Source organism: Narcine bancroftii, chromosome 11, assembly GCF_036971445.1.
Source record: "Narcine bancroftii isolate sNarBan1 chromosome 11, sNarBan1.hap1, whole genome shotgun sequence".
NCBI classification, from domain to species: domain Eukaryota; kingdom Metazoa; phylum Chordata; class Chondrichthyes; order Torpediniformes; family Narcinidae; genus Narcine; species Narcine bancroftii.
Genome location: NC_091479.1, coordinates 79996634 through 80019998, shown reverse-complemented (window position 1 = coordinate 80019998; position 23365 = coordinate 79996634). Strand labels below are relative to the sequence as shown.

Genomic DNA, 23365 nt, shown 5'->3' with positions numbered 1-23365 from the left:
CTGTCTAGCGCCATCTCAAGCTGGATGTTAATTTGTCCTCCATTTAGGGGTGTAAGCCCTACACCCCCAAATTGAGGTCAAATTAAGGGATAGAAAGGGCACTGACCTGTTAAATGCAGTGTCCTGGGGTCCACAGGTCATGCGCAGCCAGCTGGCACATAAGCAATGAGGGGGAAATGTGACAATGAAGCTCAAAGTGCTGGCTTACACATGAGTGATGAGGGGGGAGTGTTACAGTGGCACACGAATGTTCACAGCAGTTAAGCCTCCACCACTCCCCGTGCTGGACCGGGAAGAGGGGAGTGGTGATGGCTGTGCTGGAGTGGTCAAGAGAAGTAGGGGAGGAGCTATTTTAAATTGACCCCTCACTCAGCGTTATTGAGGGATGGTCCCTGGGGGTCGATAATCGACCACTTTGGAGACCCCTCCCACGGACAGAGATGTTGGTGCGGGAGTGGGGCACAAAATTGAAATGGTTGGCCACTAGATGTGGACAGAGCAAAGATGCTCAGCAAATTGATCTCCCAGTCTTCGTCCATTCTCTCCGAAGTACAGAAGGCCATAACAGGAGCACCAAATGCAGCAGATAATACCCACAGATTCACAAGTGAAGTGTTGCTTCACTTGCAAGGACTGTTTGGGACTCAGAATGGTGGTGAAGGAGGTGAACGCAAGGGTGGGTGGTTAGCCTAGCGGTTAGCGCAGCGGTTAGCGCAATGCTGTTACAGTGCCAGTGACTGGGGTTCGAATCTGGCACTGTCTGTAGGGAGTATGTATGTTCCCCCAATGTCTGCATGGGTTTCCTTCAGGTACTCTGGCTTCCTCCCACCTTTCAAAACATGCTAGGGCTGTAAATTAATTGTGTGTAATTGGGCAGCATGGGCTTGTGGGGTGCAAGGCCTGTTACCGTGCTGTATGCCTAAAAACAGTAAGGCACTTCCTGCAGTATCAGGTTTTCTATTGCAGACATCATGGAAATGAATGTGTGCATTTTCAATTTGCAAATAATTGTTTTTCTTATTACTATGAAGGGAGAACTTATTTTATACTTAAATTTCCCATCCTCATGATCTAATCAACTTCAGGGCTCCAAATTCTGAGGTTTCTTGATGACCAAGGCAGTTCTGCTGTGCTGCGTTTTAATGAAGGGAAGGGTGTGTGGGTGGCATTCAACTGAGTGAGAAATTGGTCTCTGGAGTTGGCAACCATGACCTGGCTATTCTAGAGCTGGTGACCGTGACCTGACTATTCTAGAGCTGGTGACCATGACCTGGCTATTCTCCAGTTGGTGACCACGACCTGACTGTTCTAGAGTTAGTGACCGTGACCTGACTGTTCTAGAGTTGGTGTCCATGACCTGACTATTTTAGCTGATGAGATGAAGCCGAGTGCTCTGCACCAAGGAGGGCACATGGGCACACAAAATTGAGATGAAGCTGCATTGGCAGGTGACCAGAGAAACCAATGCCTGGTGTGAGTTTGAGGATTTGGGCCCCATATCTGCAAAAGGATGTGCTGGCATTGGAGAGGGTCCAGAAGAGTTTTACAAGAATAACCGCAGGAATGAGTGGGTTAGTGTATGAGAAAATGTTTGATGGTACTGAGCCTTGACTCACTATAGAAGAATGAAGGGAAATCTCATCCAATTATACCAAATAATGAAAGGGCTGGGTAAAATGGATGCGGAGAGGATGTTTCCAGTCTTGGGAGAGTCTTGGAATAGAGAGTACAGCTTCAGAACAAAAGGAGAAATTCTTCAGTCAGAGTGTGCTGAATCTGTAGAATTCATTGCCATAGATGGCTGTAGAGGCCAAGTCATTGGGTAGAATTGTGGCAACCTCCTAAATGACTATCAACCAGTAGCATTTACATCTCCAGAAATGAAGTGCTGGTGTTCAAGCATATCAGCTTGTCTGAGTGGTGATATGAATCCGTTCCAATTTGCCAACTGCAGCAACAGATCTATGGTAGGTGGCATTTCAAAAGCCATACTCAAAACCTTGGAGCAACACCATCATCCCTTCAAAACTAATCAGCAAATTCCCAAGACTTGGGCTTTAATACCCAACTGTGCAATTGGATCTTGGATTTCCTCGTCAGTGTAGATCTCCTCCACAATCTCTATCAGCACTGGTACTCTACAGGGCTGCGTACTTAGCCCTCTGCTATACTTTACTCCTACAACTACGTGGCTTGGTTCGACAACATCATTGACAAACTTGCTGACAATACCACAGAAGTGGACTGTATTAAAAGAGATACAGGAGGGAGATATAAAATTTGACCAAATGGTGCACCAACAATAATTTTACACTCAATGTCACCGAAACCAAGGAGCTGATTGTTGACTTTAGAAAGGGGAAACCAGAGGTGAACAATCCAGTGATCATTGGGGGATCAGAGGTAGAGAGGGTGAGCAAATTTAAATACCTGGGAGTCACTAGCTTGGAGGACCTTTTCTAGATCCATCATACTAATTACATCATGAAGAAAGTACATTAGCACCTCTCCTTCCTAAGGAGTTTGTGGAAATTTCGATGCATCATTGGAAACCTTGGCCAACTTATACAGCTGTGTAGTGGAAAGTGTGCGGCATTATGGCCTGGTATAGGGGCATCAATGAGCGGACAGCCCTGCAAAAGGTAGTGGACATAGCCCAGGACTTCACAGACAAAACTCTCCCCACCTTTGAGAAAATCTACATGGAATGCTGCCATCAGAGAGCAGCAGCAATCATTAAGGATACACACCAGTCAACATATGCTCTGTTCTTGCTGCTGCCATCAGAAAAGAGGTATAGGTGCCAAAAAGTTCAGAAACAGCTGCTACCATCAGACTCCTGAACAACAGAATCAGAGATCGATTTACGGCCTTTTACTTTGCTCATTATTTATTACTGAATATTTTTTTTTTTTCTTCAATTGAACAATCAGTTGGTTTACATTTTGTTCTATGTTTACATATCTTATAGTTACCAATACTAGAAATACTGCTTGGCCCGCAGGGAAAAGAATCTCAAGGTTGTACGTGAAGTCATGTATGTACTCTGACAATACATGTGAACTTTGAGATTTAAAGCAGCGGTTGATAAGTTATTAATTAGAAAGGTTATGGAGAGAAGGCAGGAGCATGGGTTTGAAAGAAAAATTACATCAGCCATGATTTGAATGGCAGAGCAGACTTCTTGGGTTAAATATTCTAATTCTGCTCCTAAATCTTGTGTCTTTGAAGGTAGTAGTTCAAAATTTGTTTACTGAGCTTGATGGATGGAAGTTTGGCAAGTAAAATTATGATGACTTCCAAGTTATGATGTATTCTGCATCACTTTAATGGGATTTTAACTTGATCACACTTTTTTCCTTTCACACAAAAAAAATCTATTTTATGGAATTTAACGTGAATGTCATGAAAATATAGAAATGCAATTCTGTTTGACCATTTTTAAAGGTTCTATTTTCTTCTCCCTCAATCTTTAGTAGACTCTCAAGGGAAACAAACCCTGGGTACAGCTGGTTTTTCATTAACTGGGAGTAAATGTCATATAAAACTCTTGTTCCCACAGTTAATATTTTTAGAGAAAACAGCAATGTATTACGCTTTTGTAAACTGAAAAACTAGTGATATTTTCAGAGGATGCCAAAAACAACTTTATAGCCCTGTGCCAACCAACCTTTTCTCTTCTGAAATATGTTTGCATCTTTTACAAGGACATAACCTTACATTTCTCTGTAAGCTTTTTTTGTGCAGCTACAAAGATTTTTGGCATCTGAACAAAAAAGATATTGCCTCAATTTTGACTCTGATGTGTTTATCCAGCAGAGTCTATATTGGTTCAGACCTGCAAAGAGACATATGATTTTTGAAGATTGTCCGATTATGGACTATCAACACATTGTGTTTCACCAGCCAGCACCAATGTTGACTGATGTAGGTGCTATTGGATGTGGTGATAGCCCAGGTCATTCTTACATAGTCGAGATGAACATTCTGTTCCTTGATTCCCGAAAAATCATTTTAAACTTAATTTTGCTGGTACTCTGATTTAATTTGTCCAACCATTTCCAAATCAAATTGAACATTGATGATTGACTAATACTAAAATAACAAAGTCATTAGTTCAGTCAGAAACTGTTGATTGGTTACAATAAATTCTGAGGCTTTGCCGGAAAATTTTCCAGTAAAAACTTTATTTAGAGACACAATGTTGACTTACATCACAGTGAAAATTACAAGGACAGAACAGGAGGAGACTGCTTGTACTGCGTACCAGGAGTACTTCCATTCATTCACTGTTAACAATGTCAACCGCAACAACGTTTACAAGTATAAAACTTGCTGACTGATGTTCATTAAATAAGTAACTTGATTAAACGAACTATCTTCCCAGTATTATTTTATAAATACTTCGGAACTTTTTTTTTTCATCTGCAGTACTTTGCTTTTGAAAAAAAGTATGAGGTTTACTACAACAGTTCAGTCATTGCAGAGATCACTGTGCTGAAGGTGCAACAGTGAAATCTCAGAAACCTCCACAGATGATCTGTAGAAATGATCAAACACAACCACAGTAGATGGGGAAGTTAAATTATTAACTGAATGAATTCTGAAATTTTAATGCTAGTAAAGGTGGCCATAACTTGTTAAAAGAGAGCAACTCTTCGGAAAAACGCTCCTTGAAGTCTAATTTTTTTTAAATTCTATCTTTTTTTTTGTTTTGAGGCAAGACAAAATTAAAGAATGGAAGGAACCCTATCGTCCTTTGTACAATTTGGCCTCCAGACCCACAATAACTCAACTAATACTTAAAGACTTTTTTAAAAAAACGTAATTTAGTTCAAAGACAATTAGGGAAGAACTGATATATTCCTACACCCTGAAACTGAATAAAAAAGAACGTTCTCCTACATCCATCAGATCAAACTTTTTTGCTGTGCTAATTGGCGGAAGAATGCAAAGTATAAACAACCAGGACCCTGGTAATTTACTTGAGAACTCATGAACCAATGATATTTAAGAACAAGTAAAATTGACTGCGAAACAGGGTGAATCAAAAGGCCCTTTCATGTCAGGCCTCCACCTGGAGGCCGGCTATAAGCGCAGAGGGAAATAATAAAACGTACCTTGCATGGAGCAACCCTAAAAGACTGCTCCTGTGCCGCATTCATATCGAGCAGCACCTCGTAGCGCCCTCCAGAGCTAATGGAGGCAGGGCAACTGGTGCAGTAGCGCCACCCATCACAGATACATGGCACAGCAATGGCCATCTTTCCTACCCATAATCCTTCATGTAGCTGGAACTGCACTGTTTCCCAGAAGAGTTCCAGCTGCGTGGGGGATTAAGGGTAGGGAAGATGGCCATTGCTCTGCTGCATTTTGAGCTGCAGAGAGCGGCCCTGAAGACCGAAGCAGCCCAGTGAGGTGCCAGAGTGGCCGGCAGGGCTGTCACAGCCTGTACCAGGTGCCCCCGACAGTCCCCACCCTGACCGCTCCCACCAGCCATCCCTGTCCTGATGGCTACTGCCGACTACCCCTGACCCGAGGGTATCATGGAGGGAGAGGAGTGAATGGGGAGATGGGTCGCAGGCTGACAGCGTCATCAGTCCACTCCTAACCAACCACTTGCAGCGACTGTACATTCTGGTGAGGCCGCAGAGTGCAATGCTCCACTGATTATCCTTCCTCAAGTGGGATTGCAGTCGGTGCCTTGGAGCCGGCTATGGCGTATTCATGAATGTAAGTCTCCCGACGTAAGGACGGAAAATCTCCGCCTTTACAGTCGGGCTTTTTCTTTGCATGAAAGGCCTAGAATAATTATATTCAACTTCAAAACCAAATAATGGTAGGGAACATAGGAAGTCAAAAAGGGTGATTTTTTTTTAGAAAAACTCCAACAATTCATTCCTTGACTGAAGTCTTAATTGCAACATTTTTAGTAAGAGAGGTGTAAACTTAATAATAATTACATGATCAGAAATAGTACAGTACTTTGCAATCATATCTATGGAGTTTAATTTTTTAACATACATGCAACAATTTTATAAAACCTGGAAAAGTCTGCAATAATACTTTGGTAAAGTTGATAGCCAATTGGTATAAAACAATCAAGCAATATGTCAAATTTGTAATTGATAGGATCTCTCTTTGGTTGGATCACAGAGAAAAGATTAAACAAAACAATGCTGGTGAAACTCAGCAAGTCAGTATACTTTATATAGCAAAGATAGGTACAAAACAGACATTTTGGGCTTGAGTCCTTCATTGATGTATGGATAAATGTCGGTAGGTGTCCAAACAAAAACGCCTGCTGACATTTTCATACCTTGATGATGGGCTCAAGCCCGAAACATTGGCTATGAATCTTTATCTTTCCTATAAAAAGTACACTGTTTGATCTGCTCTGTTTCTCCAGCATTGTGTTTTTACTTCAACCACGGTGTCTGCAGACTTTCTTATTTTACTTCCATTAGAAAAGATAAGCCTGAAGTGGTCAAATAGGGGCTCCAGCAACTCAGCTTCGAAAGAGATTGGTGAGTCTTTGCACAGTGAGGGACTCATCCAAATATCCAAATCTTCATAACCAACTCCATTCCTGAAAGACTTAGATAGCTGGCAAGGTACCATCCCCAGGCTGGCCAGCTATCAAAACTTTGCTACCCTGTGGCATAGCAAATGATGCTGAGAATTAAATTGGATCCTTCCAACTAATGTTATTTGTCCGATAAACAATTGGGTTTACCAGCGTTTCTAAAATCTGATGATCCAAAACAATACGATGTGATTTTTGACTATAATGCTTTATTTTCTTCCCAACTATTTAATCTAATTTCCTTCATTAGAATGTTAGATACCAGAGAAATATCTCCTACAAAAATTCAGCAGGAGGCAGTTTCTAATTAGAAGGGGCCAGGAAAAGTGCTGGCCTCAAGAGTCACAAAAGTAATGAACTAGGGCAGCCTGTTCCAGTTTTTGGAAAGCCTGCCAGATTTCTGTTATCTGCCCTTCTCAAACTTTTTTCTGCTTTTATTGATTTACTTGTCAGAACTGGCAAAGTCAGTTATTTGTTCACCATGAGATTTTGGACTTTGCAAGTTTCTTACACAAAAGTCTGCAGATGCTGTGACTTGTAAAATCACAGAAGAGCTGTCAACGTGAAGTCGTTACCATTCGAATACACGCAGAGCCACAATGCTTGAATGACCAGTGTCATCTTTGCGGAGCAGTTTTACAAAACTTTTGTCCCTGCTGTCCACTCTCATTTGCGTAAGCAAAAGCTAGAACTCAAAACTCTCCTTTTGCTTGACAACTGTCCCACCCACCAGCTCCCAGCCCAGTAAGCTGCGATGGAAAGATCAGAGTTTCTTCCACCCAAAGAACACTACATCTAAGATCCAGTCACTAGATCAGGATCACCTCTGTGTTCAAGCAGAATTATAGGTGTGAATTAATTCATAGAATTGTAGACGAATCAACAATGCTGGATGACTTTCTGAAAAGCATGAAGGTTAAGGAAGTTTACTACTTAGTTGGGAAGGGCTGGGCAGCAGTCAGTTTCTCATGTGGAAAAATGCTGGGGGAAGGGTCTGGGTCCACCTTTTTCATCGTGACAATCCACCAAGGAAGATAAAGATGATGAGCAAGAATTCTACAGCTTCACAGATGAAGAGATGAGTGAGGCGCAGAGGCTGTTTGAAATCAGCAAAGAGGATTTTCACCAGTGGTGCTCTGCCGATGTCGAATGCACAATATATGAACATCTGATGGACTCAGATTGTCTATAACACTGGTTCCCGAACCACAGGAGGATGACAATGAGGAGCCTCCATCCCACCCCCAAAAGTGTCTGAAGCCATTGAGTATCTTGAGGCTAGCCTATGTTGGCTGGAGACCCAGGATGTGGACCACATAAAAATCCTCCAGCTCAGAAACATTTTGGATTTCGCTCACCAACAGTAACATGCTGCATTCAGGCAATTTTTTTTTAAAACCAAATAAAATAATGATTGTAAGAAATAAAAAGTGACTGTAAATACAGGTATTGTACATGTGTTCTTTATTTTTTGGAAAACACCATTTATCGTTACCCCAATTTAACACAACTGCTTTTTTTCGCGATCTGATTTTCTAGACCTGAACCATCGCATTATAACAGGGTTCCACAGTAATTGTATATGATTTCACCATCTTTTCCACTAGCACATTCCAGGCATCAGCCACTGATCTTTTAAAATTTATCAATAAGATCTCTTTTAAATTTCCTATTTCTCATCTTAGAACTATACACTCTTATGACTGATGGGAAACGAGTGCCCTGAACAGTGCAGAGAAAAGGGCATTGAAACAAACACTGAGCAGGTCAGATAGTAACAACTCGTTAAGGAAAGAGATACAGGAGTATCAGTATGAGACAGACAGAGAGTTAGTGAATCTGGTTTATTTGTAATCGTTGGCCTTTGACAAGATGCTTCATAGAAGACTGGATGACTAGCAGAATGCAAAGAGTGGAATAAAGGGAGCCTTTTCTGGCTGGACACTGATTACTAGTGGTCGGTGTTTGATCCAGTACTTTTCATGACACAATAGTAGTTAGTCTCAACAATAGCCGTTGAGAAGGATTCCAGGAGAGTCTGAATCTCCGCCACCTGGCCTACCATGTCCATAATAAGAGGCATCAAAAGATCTTTAAGTTGTCTGTAAAACTCGGACTAAAAACCATCCTCCCCCAGTGTTTTATTTGCCTGTAATATACTCAAGGCTTTTTCAAACTCTTCTCTGATAAAGGGGGCATCCAATTCCATCTGATCTTTATTTTTCAATTTTGGCAATTCATCTATCTCCTTAGAGTCACCTAGCAATTCTGACTTGTGGTTTTGTATAATATTGTGTAAAACTGTCATCAATTTATTTCGGATTACATGTTAATTTATCAGACTCTGCTTGGATTGCATTAATCATCCTTGATGTCTCTTCTCCCTTTAATTGCCACGACAGAACTTTATGTACTCTGTCTCCCAATTCATAAGATTTCTGTTTTGATTTTAAAATAATTATTTCTATTTTATATGTTTGCAATGTATTATATTTCAATTTTTTTTATTTTCCAAGTTCTTGTATTTATCTTTCAAACCCTATCTATCCCTAGTACTCTTTTTCCAGCTCTGTTATTTCTTTCCCCAGACCATTAACCTCTGCCATGTGTACCTTTATTTTTTTAGTATATGAAATTATCTGTCCCCTTAAGTAAGCCTCGAGTGTGTCCCATATTCAAAAACTATCATTCGTAGTGGGGCAATTCATTTCACAAAACAAATAACTTTGTAGCTTCTGCTTTTGTCACTGTCTTTTCAAGGACGGGGTCAAAGCAAAAATTATAATCTCCACCAAACAATAATATTTTATTTTCCTTCCACTGCTTTTAAGAAGACATTCTGCATAAAGGATTCATCATCAAAATTCGGAGTATAAATATTCAGAAGCGTCCAGGATTCAACGTATATCCAACAATGTGCCATTACAAATCTTCCCGTTGAATCAATGGATGTGTCCTCAACCATCATGGGTATATTTTTGTTCATTGAAATTGCCACCCCGCTTGCTTTGGTGTTGAAAGACTTGTCCCACCCAGTCCCTTTTTAATTTATTTTGTTCCAATTTTGTAAGGTGCATTTTTGCAATGTCCCTGCACTGACAGTGACGTAAACGATAAACCCCAGAAGCCAGCAGTACTATTTAAAATAAAACCTTTCCCTTTAACTTCGGCCCCATTTTGCAAAAACTCTCCTTCTCCGGCGCCATTAACCCCCTTAAATCAGGGTATCTGCCCTGCTACTAATTTACTAAGTGTTCACTTTCTCCCGAGCTCCCCTTATACATTTCAATACTACTTTAATTAACTAATAAAAGACGAAAAGAAAATTCAAAATAACACTTTTTTTTAAAACTTTAACCCAGATTTTTAAGTTCACAGTTCACTTTGTCTTTTTCTTAATTTTCTTTCTGGAATCTGTTCTGAGGTTTCCTTTATAGTCCTTGCATACATCTCTCTGCCTCCTTTGGAGATTTACAGAATTTTCAAGGTCCCTCTGACATATTGATCCTCACGTTGCTGGACATAGCATCGAGTACTTTATGTTCCGTGTTCACAGATGTCACTTGACACCATCAAATTCCTTTCTTTGCCTAAACAAGTTCCCACTAAGGGCTTGTAAAAATAGCACTTTTCCACCTTCAAACTTGACTGGGCCATTATTTTCCCTGCCATATTTGACTGGCTACTCTTATTGTTGCCTCCTGATCATGGTAAGTCAAAACTCTTACCAGGACCAGTCATGGTCTTTGATCATCTGGTCTTCTGGTGGTAAGGGTCCAGTAGGGTCTCTCAATAAACAGGTTTTCTTTGAACCTTCCGGTTCCCAACACTCATGGAATCCAATTGTCAAAGAACCCCTCCAGATCATTCCCTTCAGCCCCTTCTTTTAGCCCGATGATACGGACATTATTCCTTTTACTGAAATTCTCCAAAGATTAATTTTATCCAGCAGCAGTTGTTTGTCCAGTTTCCATGCTGTTCCATTTTCTCCCACTGCCTTCAGTTTTTCAGGTCATTTTTGACCTGGTCCACCCAAGTTGTCAAGTTTTCAAGCACCGTCACCATCACCGATGTTTTGTCTGCCACTTCTCTCAGCACATTTTTTACCTTAGAAAATTGTCCACTCAATATCTTCATCATTTCCAGCAACTTTTTCAGATCAGGTGTCTATTTGAGTCTGCTCCCACATCATGGCAGCCCCTTCTTCACCATTCCCTTGTGGACTTTCTGTTGATGATATCGGCAACTTTTGAACTTCAGTCCTCGTTTTTTGGTTCTTATTTTTCTTACCTGTAATTTTCTATTTTTAGCACACAAAATCTTTAGTCTGATAACTTTGAATCGTCTTTTTAAATCACTTCACGGAAAACTCTTCTTACCCACGTCTGACTAGATCCTTCACATGGCCACGCCTCCCAAGATGGGGGTCAACCTATGAGAAGCATTTGATGGCTCTGGGCCTGTACACACTGGACTTGGTTAAGGGGGGGGGGGAAGAAATCTCACTGAAATACACTAAATATTAAAAGGGCTGAATAGATAAGTAGTGGGAGAGTCCAGGGCCAAAGGGCACTGCTTCAGAATGAATTACATCTATTTAGAACAGAGATGAAGAAATTTCTTCAGCCAGAGGGTGGTGAATCTGTAGAATTTGTTGCTAGCAACAGGTTTGGAAGTATAGTTATTGGATATATTTAAAGCAGAGGTAGATAGGCTCTTGATTACTAAGGGTGTCAAAGGTTATGGGGAGAAGGCAGGAGAATAGGTAGAATACATACATGATTTGAAAGGAGAAATAGACTAATTGGCTGAAGGGTTTAATTTTGCTCCTTTGTAATGGTCTTATGGACAGCATCCATGGGTAGAAATGGTCAGTCAACGTTTTGAGTTGAAACCCTTTATCAAAATGCACATGATTCCACATCTACAGCTTTTGTGTTTCTTTCCTGAGCTCTAAGTAATTGATACAGCTTTAGAATTTTTTTCCTGAATATCTGTGATGCCTTGGGTCTCAGTTTGTGCTGTGTACATGGAATAACTCATTGCACAGGAAACTATAGTACATGTGATTTTTTTTATTTTTACAGTAAATCTATTAGTCATCATGATTAACTGCACAGCAGAATATTGATGATACTCATGCTACCTTCTCATAAGCTCTCATGAACCTTTCACTGCTTCATTAAGAGAAAAAGTAAAATGATGTGGAAGAAAATAAAGGCAATTTCAGTTTCGCAATTATTGTGAATCAATCCTCATTTAATGTAGAAATGCACATTGAACAATTAGAGGTGTTTTTTTAAAAAAAATCAACAATAAGAAAGGCAACCACAGAAATACTTGCCAACAGATGAGGCTTCCAGTAGGTTCTTGAACTCCTCTGTCTCCAGCACCTTCAAGATATTGGTAGATTCCATTCTCTCCAGCTCCACCCTCCAGTACACATAGATTTTGTGGTTGAAGCTGACATACACCAAACAAGGGCTATTCCGGCCATCTTTGCATGCATACATGCCTGCATGTGCCAGAATGGAGAATAATAAGAAATTAAAAGTGGGTACCCTGTTAAATCTAAGAAACTTGTTTTGTGGGACATGGAGTTTATGTTAATACAGTGCCCTCTATCCATTGCTGGCAGTTTGGGGAATTTTGAGTAATTTTATTCCAAAACAAATGGAAAGACACTACTTTTACAAGAGCTCTGGCAATGAGCAAGTTTTGCATAAATGGGTAAAATAAATAATTTTGAGCTCATAAACAGGTATGGAAAGAATGACTAAAATGTATACATCTTGCTTGACACCTGAAGCACTTTATAAATAAGTATTTTTGTGTGATTTAAAACTTAGAGTAATAGGTTTCTTCATTTAATGGTGGATGGGAAAGGAGGTTAATCATTTTAGATTTTAAAAAATATTTGCATCTAATTTGTGATCATTTAATGAATTTAGTACAGGACCCCATTTAAATGTTACATTTTAGCACTTCAATCACATGCAAGATTTTTGAAGTGTAGGTACTGGCTTTGTATAAACACTCAGAACCAGAAACATTTTTTTTTAATAAATGCCTCACCTGTGAAGTAGCTCCTGCATTTTCTGTCTTTATTTGCAGAAAATACTTGAAAGTTGGTTTGGATTTTAAGATGGTACAATTTCATCTGCATGCCTTCCTGCTCCTTGAAACTGACAACTTTGGTATTTCTGCACCTGTTCTAATATTGAAATCCTGACGCTGCTTCAATTATCCCACGGGTTTAGACGGGTACCGACAGTAAATGTAGGCAGGCTTTTTCCACCGAGGTTAGGTGAGATGAAAAATAGAGGTTAAGGGTGAAAGGGGAAAAGTTTAAAGGAAACATTATGAGGAACTTAACACAGAGAATGCTGGGAGTGTGGAACAAGCCGCCAGCTGAATTGGTAATTGCAGGTTCAATTTTGACATTGAAGAAAAATTTGGACAGGTAATATGGATGGGAGGGGTCTGGAGGGAAATGGTCTGGGTGCAGGTCAGTGCGACGAGGCAGAAAAATAGATTGGCTCAGACCAGAAGGGTTGAAGGACCTGTTTCTGTTCTGTAGTGCTCTATGGTTCGATTTGATTCTGTATTGAAAGCTCCTGAACCAGATCTGAGTTGGCATAGAGAAGGTTTTCCGTCAATGGCTTAATAAAGGTGCTTTAATGTTTTTTGAAATTTTAAAAAATATTTTAAAAATTTAAACAGAGCATTTCAGACAGATTTGAGGATATGCTTAGCCACATGATGGCACTCCTGAGCAACAAAAGTGAAGGACAATAGAGGAACACAAAAACTGTAGATGTTGGACTCTTCATCAGACAAAGAGTTGCTGGAGGAACTCAGAAGGTCAGACAGCAACTATGCCAGTTAATGAAATGGCCAGTCAATGTTTCTGGTCTGAACTCTATCAAGATTAAGATCACATCAGGGAAAAAAAAGTGAAGAACACGTTGCAGAAATGTTTTCTAGCATTTTATCCAAGTTCTTACTGAAGACACTGGTGTAGGTTAGTGAGTAGAGTTAGTGAGTTAATCAAGGTCAATGACAAGTGCTGGAAGCTCATGATCATAAAGACCAGGTCATTGCCTTGACCACGTATTTATTTGAAAATTGCAAATTTTTTTAATCATAAAGGCTCATGGCAATATTTACTTATATACCAAATTATTTATCTCACATTTATTAAAATTTATTGTAAATCAGGAGTTATAATGAATTTTCTGGTCAAGCACCAAATTAATGATTTCAATTAGATAAAGCCAATGAGAAATTTATAGATCTTCTAGTCATTTCTTAATTATGGGAGGGATGGACTTTTCTTTTGTGGAATTAAATTTAATTGTGAGATTTGAGAATTGTAGTGCATTCAAACACTCAATCCTATATTCATTCACAGTAAAACTTAAGCAAATATTAATTGTGGCATTGTAGTCTATTACTGTTAATAATAATCTATATTTACTTTCAGAAAATAAGCATAAATTATTTTAATTTTAAATTATAATTTATTACAAAAACAGTATTACTTTCATGCCCAACCACACTGGATTGCAATAAATTTACGAACAGCTTCCAGGTACTTCTTTATCATTCAACAATGTTAAATGTCCTGACATTGAGCCAGATTGTGCAACCCAGTCACCAGAACCATTGCACGTAATCTAAAATTACTGCTAATTTTAAGTGAAAAATAAACTTAATTGAACCAATTAAAATATCTTTTAATTAAAGCATTAAACTAAAATCAAAATAATTGACAAAAATAACATGTTTGTCTCCTAAATCTTTGTATTATATAGTTAAGTTAAAAGTGAACAATACTGAACCTGTTAAAGGAACTGACTGCCAATTCCCCAGCAATAGACCACATTGAGATTCAACCATCCCAATTTGTCAACACACAGATTTTCTGACCAAAATTGCCAGTAAAGTTCAGCAAGATCTGACTCATCTAGAATTTCACTAATTACAACTTCTGTTTACATATTTAGTAGATATTTCTTTCATTTAGAAATATCTACTAAATGCTCAGAAATACAAGCTTAAAAAAGTGAAAGTATTTGGAAGGTCAATAGATTGGAAAAATTAAGGGTAGAAGGTAAAGTACCTTCTAGTAGTAAAGGAATAAAACATCTAAAATGAAGAGGATTCCTGCCAAATAGAGATTAGGAAGGAGGATCTAATGACATGCTTAGCTGGAGGAGCCTCTTCGGTTAAGGTAAAGGAAAACCAAACATAGAAAAGTAAGAGGTGGATCATCCCATTCAGCCCCAAGAGCCTGCTCCATCTCTCAATACAATCAGTTGATCTTCACTCAATATTCCATCATTCTATCTATACTACGTGATGATGTCTAGAAATCTATATATCTCCTTCTAAAAAAATGTTGGCCAGAATAAGTTTACGGATAGAAAGTACCATTATCACTGTGACATGGGGACATGAATTGCAGCATGAAGTGAATGTGCAGCTTTTCAACAGAGTTAAGTGCACAGAGATGAGATGGAAGGGGAGGCAGGAAAAGAAAAGTTCAGGAAGTAACCCTTAAAACCCTGATTCTGAAAGAATCATTATTATTGCTGTCTGACTCCTGGTCTCGTCTGTATGCAACAAGCATTGGTAACAAACTAATGTTATAGGTACCCAAACAGGTTTGATCCAATGCTTGACAACCAGGGTTAGTAACTGAATGTTTGAAGGAAAAATGAGATCAAATATTAAGTCTTGAAGTGGATAGTAAGAAGCAGAAAAACAGATCACAAAGCTTTTTATGTAAATGAAAAAGAGAGCATTAAAAGTAAAGCTTTTTTTTAAAAATCACAGTTGAGTGATATAATGAACAAAAAGCAAATAGCATCCCAGAAATAAGTGGGAACCAGATTGAATTATAAAAATTAATTAAAATTGAAGATAAAAGCATTGGCCATTGATGGAACAAAATTGAGACCCTAGACCTGATGCCCAAAATGATGGCTGAACCTACAAAGACAGCGAATATATTGGCAGGTTTTGATTGTAAGCTAATAAATGACAGCTATTTAAAAAAGAGAGCAAACAGCAAACATTGGTAACAAAGTAAGACAAATTAATGTCATCGGTATTGATGTCTGATTAACTCCACGCTAATTATTTGGAAAATGCTAGAATCCATCATTAAGCAAACAATGCCAAGTCACTTTGAACACCATTAGACACAATGTAATTTTATGAAAATGTGCCAGACATTACCATTGTAATAGAGGAGGTCAGGCAGAGGATGTTGAATATCTGAATTTTTAAGAAGATATTAAAGAACCATGTAAAAGAATATTATCCAAAATAAACAATTTTGAGATCAGGGTAGTACAGGTGCACAATCCTTTATCCGGAACCCTTTGAGGGACAGAGTGTTCCGAATTTTTCCAGATTTCAGAAAGCCAGATTTAAGCCCACCCGAATTGTGCTGCCGAATCCACCCCTTCCGGTCACTCTGCTGGTCTTGACCCCCCCACCCCAGCCTGCCCAACGTGCGCTGCTGGTCTCCCGCCCGCCCGACGCACGCTGCTGTCTCTCACCCCACTTGCCGGATTTTGGAGCTTTCCGGATTTTAGAGGTCTGGATAAAGGATTGTGTACCTGTACTAGAAAGTGAGAACAGATGTAAGTGTAGGAACAAATAGGAGGTTCTTGAATGGGCTCAACTACACAAAAGGAAGTTGAAATATATCCTTAAATATTTTAAATCAGGGGTCTCAAGCTTGCGGCCCGCGGGCCAACTGCAGCCCTCAGGACGATAATTTGTGGCCCCGCCTTAATATGAAAGTTTAATGTTAGTGCGGCCCGCGAGTTTGATATGATTGGCACTTTTCAGTGTTGTGTGCGGAGCTGAACAAACCTACCAATCACGGGGGCGGGACATCGGCTGGGCTTATTGCGAATATAAGCATATTTGTGCCCATTTTCTATTTGTCATTATATGCACGCGGCACATGCGCAATTTCCGCGGCCGCTCCCGCTTCACGCGCTTTGGCGGCCAGTCTGAACCCGGAAGTTGTTGCTCAGCGGGACAGAAAAAGAAGCGGAAAAGACGCATCAGCTAAACACTGAAACAGAGCCATATTTCAAATTTTTGCGGACCCCTTCTCCTTTGATGTGCAAGATGCTTCAAATGGAGCTCATTGACCTGCAGTGCAACTCTGAACTCAAAACCAAGTTCAGGGAGGTGAGTGGAAAAGCAGACAAGCTTGGGCAATTTTTGAGAGAATTGCCCCCCAGCTTCCCTGAGCTTTCCCGAATGTTCAAACGGACCATGTGTCTTTTTGGGAGCACATACTTGTGCGAAAAGCTCTTCTCTACCTTGAACTTCAATAAGTCCAAGTACAGGTCCAGACTTACTGACGAGCATCTTCAAGCCCAACTGAGGGTCTCAACTGCCTCCTCCCTTAAGCCAAATGTGGCTCGGCTATGCGAGAGGAAGCGCTGCCAGATCTCTAGCAGTAAGAAGTAGGCAGAAGAAGACATGTTCATAACAGTTTATGTTCAATGTTCCATTCATGTTCAGAAAGTTAAAGGTTAAAGAACTGTTAATACAGACATTTGAATCTGAATAATAATAATTACATTTCTCCAGTCAGCAACTATATGTAGTTTCTTCAGTCTTCTATATCTGCTGTATTATTTTCATTATTATTTTCATTTTTTTTATTTATTACTGATTGATTTTTGTTTCTTATGAATTGTTAATTTATTTATTTTTTCATCTTATTTTGTGTTAAAAAATAAAAATTAAGACATTTGATAACATTGGAATGTTTTTGTAAGAGCTTTTCTTGTGGAAAACCTGATGCGGCCCAGCCTCACCCAGACTCTACCTCCAGCAGCCCCCGGGTAAATTGAGTTTGAGACCCCTGTTTTAAATGGAGTATAATAGTGTCCAAGTTACAGAAGCATAGTTTTGATTTTCAGTTACATTATGTTTATTTGGTTAGACTTGCTTTACAAGGTAAAGAATAGCTACTACCATTTGCTTTCTTCAAACATAACATCTCTTTATATACTTGAAGATTGAAGAAATTAGAGTATTACAGTAATTTGTCAATGGAAATATAAATAGAAGAGTTGTAAAATAGGCTTCTATTTTGCTATATCTGATTTACAATATTACTCAAAATCACAAGCCACTCAGTCAAATGAAAGATTCTACACACTACTGGCAAGTACGTTGCCTCAAACAAGTACCTTCATCATTCCCTCCCTTCCTGATACTAACACAGTTTCTCATTTTTTTTCTTTGAATAGATTAGTTCAGTTATTCATTACATTAAACTTGTTATTTATATTTGTCTGTTCCCTGATAAATTTCCTAATGATTATTCTTTAACAAAAGTAACTATACCAGTATGGTAATGCAGGAGGTGATTCGAGAAAATCCATGATGTATACAAAAGAGACTGTAGATGCTGGAAAACTGGAGCACTCACAAAATGCTGAAAGAATTCAGCACGTGAGGCAGCTTCCATTGATAGTCAATGTATTAGGTCAAAATCTTGACTATCTAGTGCCTTCCATGAATGCTGCCTGACTCGCTGAGTTCCTCCAGCAATTTGTGTGCTGCACTATACTATATACAAAGGGCAGAGAAATTGCAGATGTTGTGATTTGATTAGGAAGGCAAAGCATTTTCCAAAAATGGGAAAACACCAAAAACTATTTTCACAAATACTAATTAGCTTTCTCACCATTCTCTAGGACTTTCAATTATTAAGTTTATTGTATTTATTATTTATGATGTTTCTAAAAGACAGTCTTGACACTGGGTTAATCTTTCAGAAAAAAATATTGAATTAACACTTACCAGCACAAAATGCGCTGACATTCTCGTCAAATTGAAAGCGAACAACAGATCGATTTTGGTCAATGATGTAGGTTTGACCATCCCAAGCACAGGCCACGACTTCTTCTCGCCCATCACCCTGAAGAAAATGCAGACAACCATCATGCTTACCTCAATGCACTCTACACTTAGCAATTGTTTTCTACAGTATCAGTTCATTCATTTGCCAGGAGTTATGGGCTTTGAGGAATAAAATTTGGTAATAGTTCAAACATAATCTGAGTAGGGAGGCAGCAGGGAGGTGATATCCATATTAATTACTACAAGATCCTTATTACCCATCGTCACTGATGCAGAGGACTGGCCCAGAATACCAGGATGGGTCCTGAGAGTCTGCATAGATCAAATGGCAGACATATTCATAGATATCTTTAATTTCTTGCTGTAACAGGCCACAGTTCAGGCTCACTTCAAGAAGATTACCATCATTCCAGTACTGAAGTAAAGCACAATAAATGACATCCACCATCATGAAATGCTTTGAGGCTGGTCAGGGCTCACATTAACTCTAACCTACCAGCCAGCTTTGACCCACTTTTATTTATCTATTGACCAAAAAAATCCACAGCTGATAGTCTCTCTCTCTCTCTCTCTAGCTCTCCAGTCAACTCTGGAACACCTGGTTGGCAAAGGGCATCTACTTTACAACATGTATATTACATTTTGAATTTATTATTACATGTTAATAAAAGAAACCTTTAAACCTTTGGATGCACAGTGTGGTATGGGATCTACTCTGTAGCCTCTTTCAGTCTTCAATGGAAGATAGTGAATGTATCTCAGAACATTACACAAACTTTCCTCCCCTCCAAGGACTCCATCTGCATCTTCCAGTGTCCAGGAAAGAGAGCCAACGGTGCTGAAGGACCCACGGTACCCCAGACACACTCTTTTCTCCATCCTCCTATTGGAGAAGGTTTAAGATTGTGAACATATGCAACAATGGACTTAAAGATAATTTCTTCTCTGCAACCTTGTCTCTTGAATGAACCACATAACAGTACTATCATGCTATATTTGCTTGGTTCCAATTGATCTTTCTTTCATAATAAATTATACTTTATGTAGCTGGTTTAGACCTAGGAGGAGCAGGAAGAGAAGGAACACATCTCCTAGGGTGTCTCTGTGGCTAGTGGCCCTCTGAAGGCTTAAATATTCAACTGAAAGGGTCAGTGGCATTTTTATTTTTAAAAACAAACATAGGGAGAATCCTCAAAACCCCACATCCAAGATGGTGGCACCCATGCTTGGCAGCCCAGACCTCAAGAATTATAGGCCCAGGGAGCAGTTGACAAGCACATGGCACCAGAGCAAAAGAACACAGACATCCCCCCCCCCCCCCACCACAAAGAAGCCTTAGATCACAAAAGACTAACAAGGGGCACAATGACAAAGGCCTCACTCACGCAGCAGACTGCTGGAGATTGGCTTGTGAAGCCAGGTATCAAGACCATGAGGGTGCCAATGGTGACAGGGGTCTCAGAGTGCCTTAGTTACTGACAGCTTTGTCATCCACAACAAGGAGCTGAGGAGGCAGAGACACCTGGAGCTCAGAGTAATCACCGGAAAAGACGAAGGATATGGGAGATCAGGGCAGTATCGGAGGAGGTGGTATGATGTATGGACACTGTATCTGAAGGGACTCTCTTTCGCTTCCCGTTCTCTTCTTTGACAGAGGCCCTGGACACCTCTTAAGTGCTTTTTACATGGCAACAAAAGAAAACAAAGCTTGTGTTTTGCGTACATTACAATAAATTAACCTTGAATTGTAACAATTCAGTAGATGCAGCAAAAGATATGGTTATATGGTTTTATTTCTGATCAGTTTTACAAACAGCAACCAAGCAACACAACCTAAAAGTGTCTGCTTTTTAAATGCAAGCCATAATTTAGTTTGAATGTTTTATTTTTAATTTTGGATGTCAGTTTTTTCTAAATTTGCTAATTTTCTCCATTCACTGCTGTTTTTGGAGTTCAATTATTCTCATTTATTCTGTCACTAAAACAAAACTGGAAAGAAAAATTACTGTAAAGCTCAATATCTTTCTTAAACACTCCAAACCCTTATTGTTCTCTGAAAATTTATTCATCGTTATTTTCCTTATACATCTGTCTCTTCAAGTAGTCAGTGCTTTGAAAATTGATCAATCCGCAATAATGCAAAGTTTTCTGGTTAAAAAAAATACTTGGAATACAATTTCCTAAAATTGTGACATGTTTACAAGATACTACATTTAAGGAAATGTTGATTTGTAAAAGAAATCTGGAAAGGCACTATTTTCAAGAAAACTCCAGAAATTTGCCTCCTTTTTGTGTGTTTGTAACACGAATTGTAAAAGTGGCTCCCTTCTTAGGGATTAGTCAATAATAAGGAAAGAAAATTGTAATTCCTACATTAAATAATAGATACAAGTGATATAATTTATATTTAAAACATGACTCAATTATTGAAAAAAGATTGTTTAATTAACTCAAAAAATTCAGGAGAAAAAACATTGCGTCCATTCCAAAATGGAAATTCTGACTGGAGGAGTACAAGGCAATGACTAATGTTGCTTTTCCTGAGGAGGGTCAGTGCAAACTCAAATTCTGGAAAAGGGAGAGAGGGAGGTGTGTGCTTTATCATTAAGACTGGATGGTGCCACTGCTCTACTGCAAATCACAATTAAATGCAGACCCTTTTATCTACCCTGAGAGATCTCATCGGTGATTCTCACCAGAATTTACATCACTCCTGATGCCGATTACAAGCAGGCTCTTGCAGAGTGCTGCATGATGTGGTCAGTAAACAAGAACCGGCCCAGCCTGACACACTACAAATCTTAGTCAGCAATTTTAACTAGGTCTGTATCAAGAAAACGCTGCCTATCTACCACCAGCACGTAACCTGCTGGTCCCAGCACGTAACCTGCTGGTCCCAGCACGTAACCTGCTGGTCCCAGCACGTAACCTGCTGGTCCCAGCACGTAACCTGCTGGTCCCAGCACGTAACCTGCTGGTCCCAGCACGTAACCTGCTGGTCCCAGCACGTAACCTGCTGGTCCCAGCACGTAACCTGCTGGTCCCAGCACGTAACCTGCTGGTCCCAGCACGTAACCTGCTGGTCCCAGCACGTTTGATCACTGCTACACCAAGATAAGGAAGGCCCACCATTCTTTCCTGAGAACACATTTTGGCAAGTCTGGTCACCTGTCTATGCTCCTTCTGTCTTCATACAGACAGAGCCTAAAAAGAGCCACCTATTGACTTTTCTCTCCATTTCTTCCTCTCAAACTGCGTGCCACTCTCTACCAGCCACAAGTGGTTGGAAGAATCCTTTGTCTTAGCATCATGAAGGTGAGTGACCTCCAAGCAGGAGCGGGGACCTCAGGCTCCCGGCGGGGATGTTGAGCTCCTACCAGGAGTAGGGATGTCGGGCTCCTGGCAGGAGCAGAGGGTCTTGGTAGGGAGGTGTCAGTGATCAGTGGTGGCCAATTTTTTTTGGGTGAGAATTAAACATTATTTTAATACTTAAAAAGCTGGGGCGTAGCAAGATGGCATAGAGATCAGAGATCTGCCCTCTCTGGTCAGAATTTTAAATGCCCGTTTTTACCCTTTATTTTTAATTTTAAAACTTAAATTTTTAGTTTGATATTTTGGTGAGCCATTATGGCTACTAATGTAAAAAAAAACTAAGTCTCAGTTACAAAAGAAAATAGTTTCGAAGTGCAGAAGAATTGGGGCCTAAACAACTTGGAACAGCCTTGAATCAGTTTTCAGTAATCCCCAAGCTTCAACGATCGCCGGTGGGGACAAAAGCAAAGGTAACAGTTACTCACCAGTCTCAAGATGGCGCTGGTTCGACCCGTTCTGTGGAGGAAGGAGTGCGCTCCCGAGATGTTGAGCATGAGCCTGGAGGCTTGCTACAAAGAACTCTCCCATTGGAAGAGACGGGAGCGCAGAGGAAGAAGATTCTGATGGCAGACACGCAGTCTGCAGTGACTATGCGCTTGGGTGGCGCTGCTAATTACGGAGAACTCCATCATTTTATAAAAAAATGATCTGCGGGAGGACAGCAGCGACAAACCCCTGAGGAAGTCGGGGGGGTCGTCGTTGGGTGTCCAAACTCGCAGCAAAATGACTAGAATGCTACCTTTTGAAGAGCAACAAGAAGAAGACTTACTTTACTCTACTGCTGTATAGGAAATGGAAGAAGAGCTGGAAGAAAGTGAGTTACAAATTATGGAACCTAATCCTGTAATTCAAACTGCACTCCAGCCTGTTTACATGATGTTTGAAGGTATTGCTTCCTATATGGATGTTATTACTGGTCAATTGAACCAGGTGGTTCAAATGAATACTGATATAATTTCAGACTTAAATGTGGTTAAGGCAGAAGTTAAAGAAAACCAGGAAAACTTCAAAAAATTTGAAGCTTCTTTTTCTGAATGTAAACAACAGGTACAATCCAATACAGAAACAATAGTAAAGGTGGGAAATTTATTTAAAGATTTAGGAGTCCGGGAAAAAGAGTTAATTAAAAAAATGGACTATTTGGAAAATCAAAGCAGAAGAAATAACGTGAAAATTGTGGGTTTGCCAGAAGGTATAGAAGGTCAAGATCCCGTCAAATTTTTTAAAAATTGGATTCCCCAGATGTTGGGGGAAAGAGTCCTTTCCTGACGGACTGGTATTGGAAAGAGCACATAGAGCTTGAAGAAGACCATCTTTATCTGGTCAGCCGCCAAGAGCTGTGATTGTTCATTGTTTGAATTGTATGGATAGAGAGACAATTCTTCGACTTGCAGTTCAAAATGCAAGACAAAGGCAAGCTCCAATAATGATTCAGAATAGTAAAGTTTTCTTCTATCCTGATTTGAGTCAAGATATCAGACGCTGACGTGAATTTAA

At 39.7% G+C, this 23365-nt stretch overlaps 1 protein-coding gene across 3 annotated transcripts in view; it reads right to left on the bottom strand.

Moving 5' to 3' along the window:
- itfg2 (integrin alpha FG-GAP repeat containing 2) overlaps positions 1–23365 on the bottom strand; it is a 166140-nt gene that overhangs the window by 91997 nt on the left and 50778 nt on the right. For all 3 annotated transcript variants that reach the window (XM_069903662.1, XM_069903663.1, XM_069903661.1), the window contains 2 exons: positions 18437–18554; positions 11931–12101 (listed from right to left, as the gene is read on the bottom strand). In XM_069903662.1, the coding sequence (XP_069759763.1) occupies positions 11931–12101; positions 18437–18554 (289 nt within the window). The remainder of the gene's footprint in view (positions 1–11930; positions 12102–18436; positions 18555–23365) is intronic.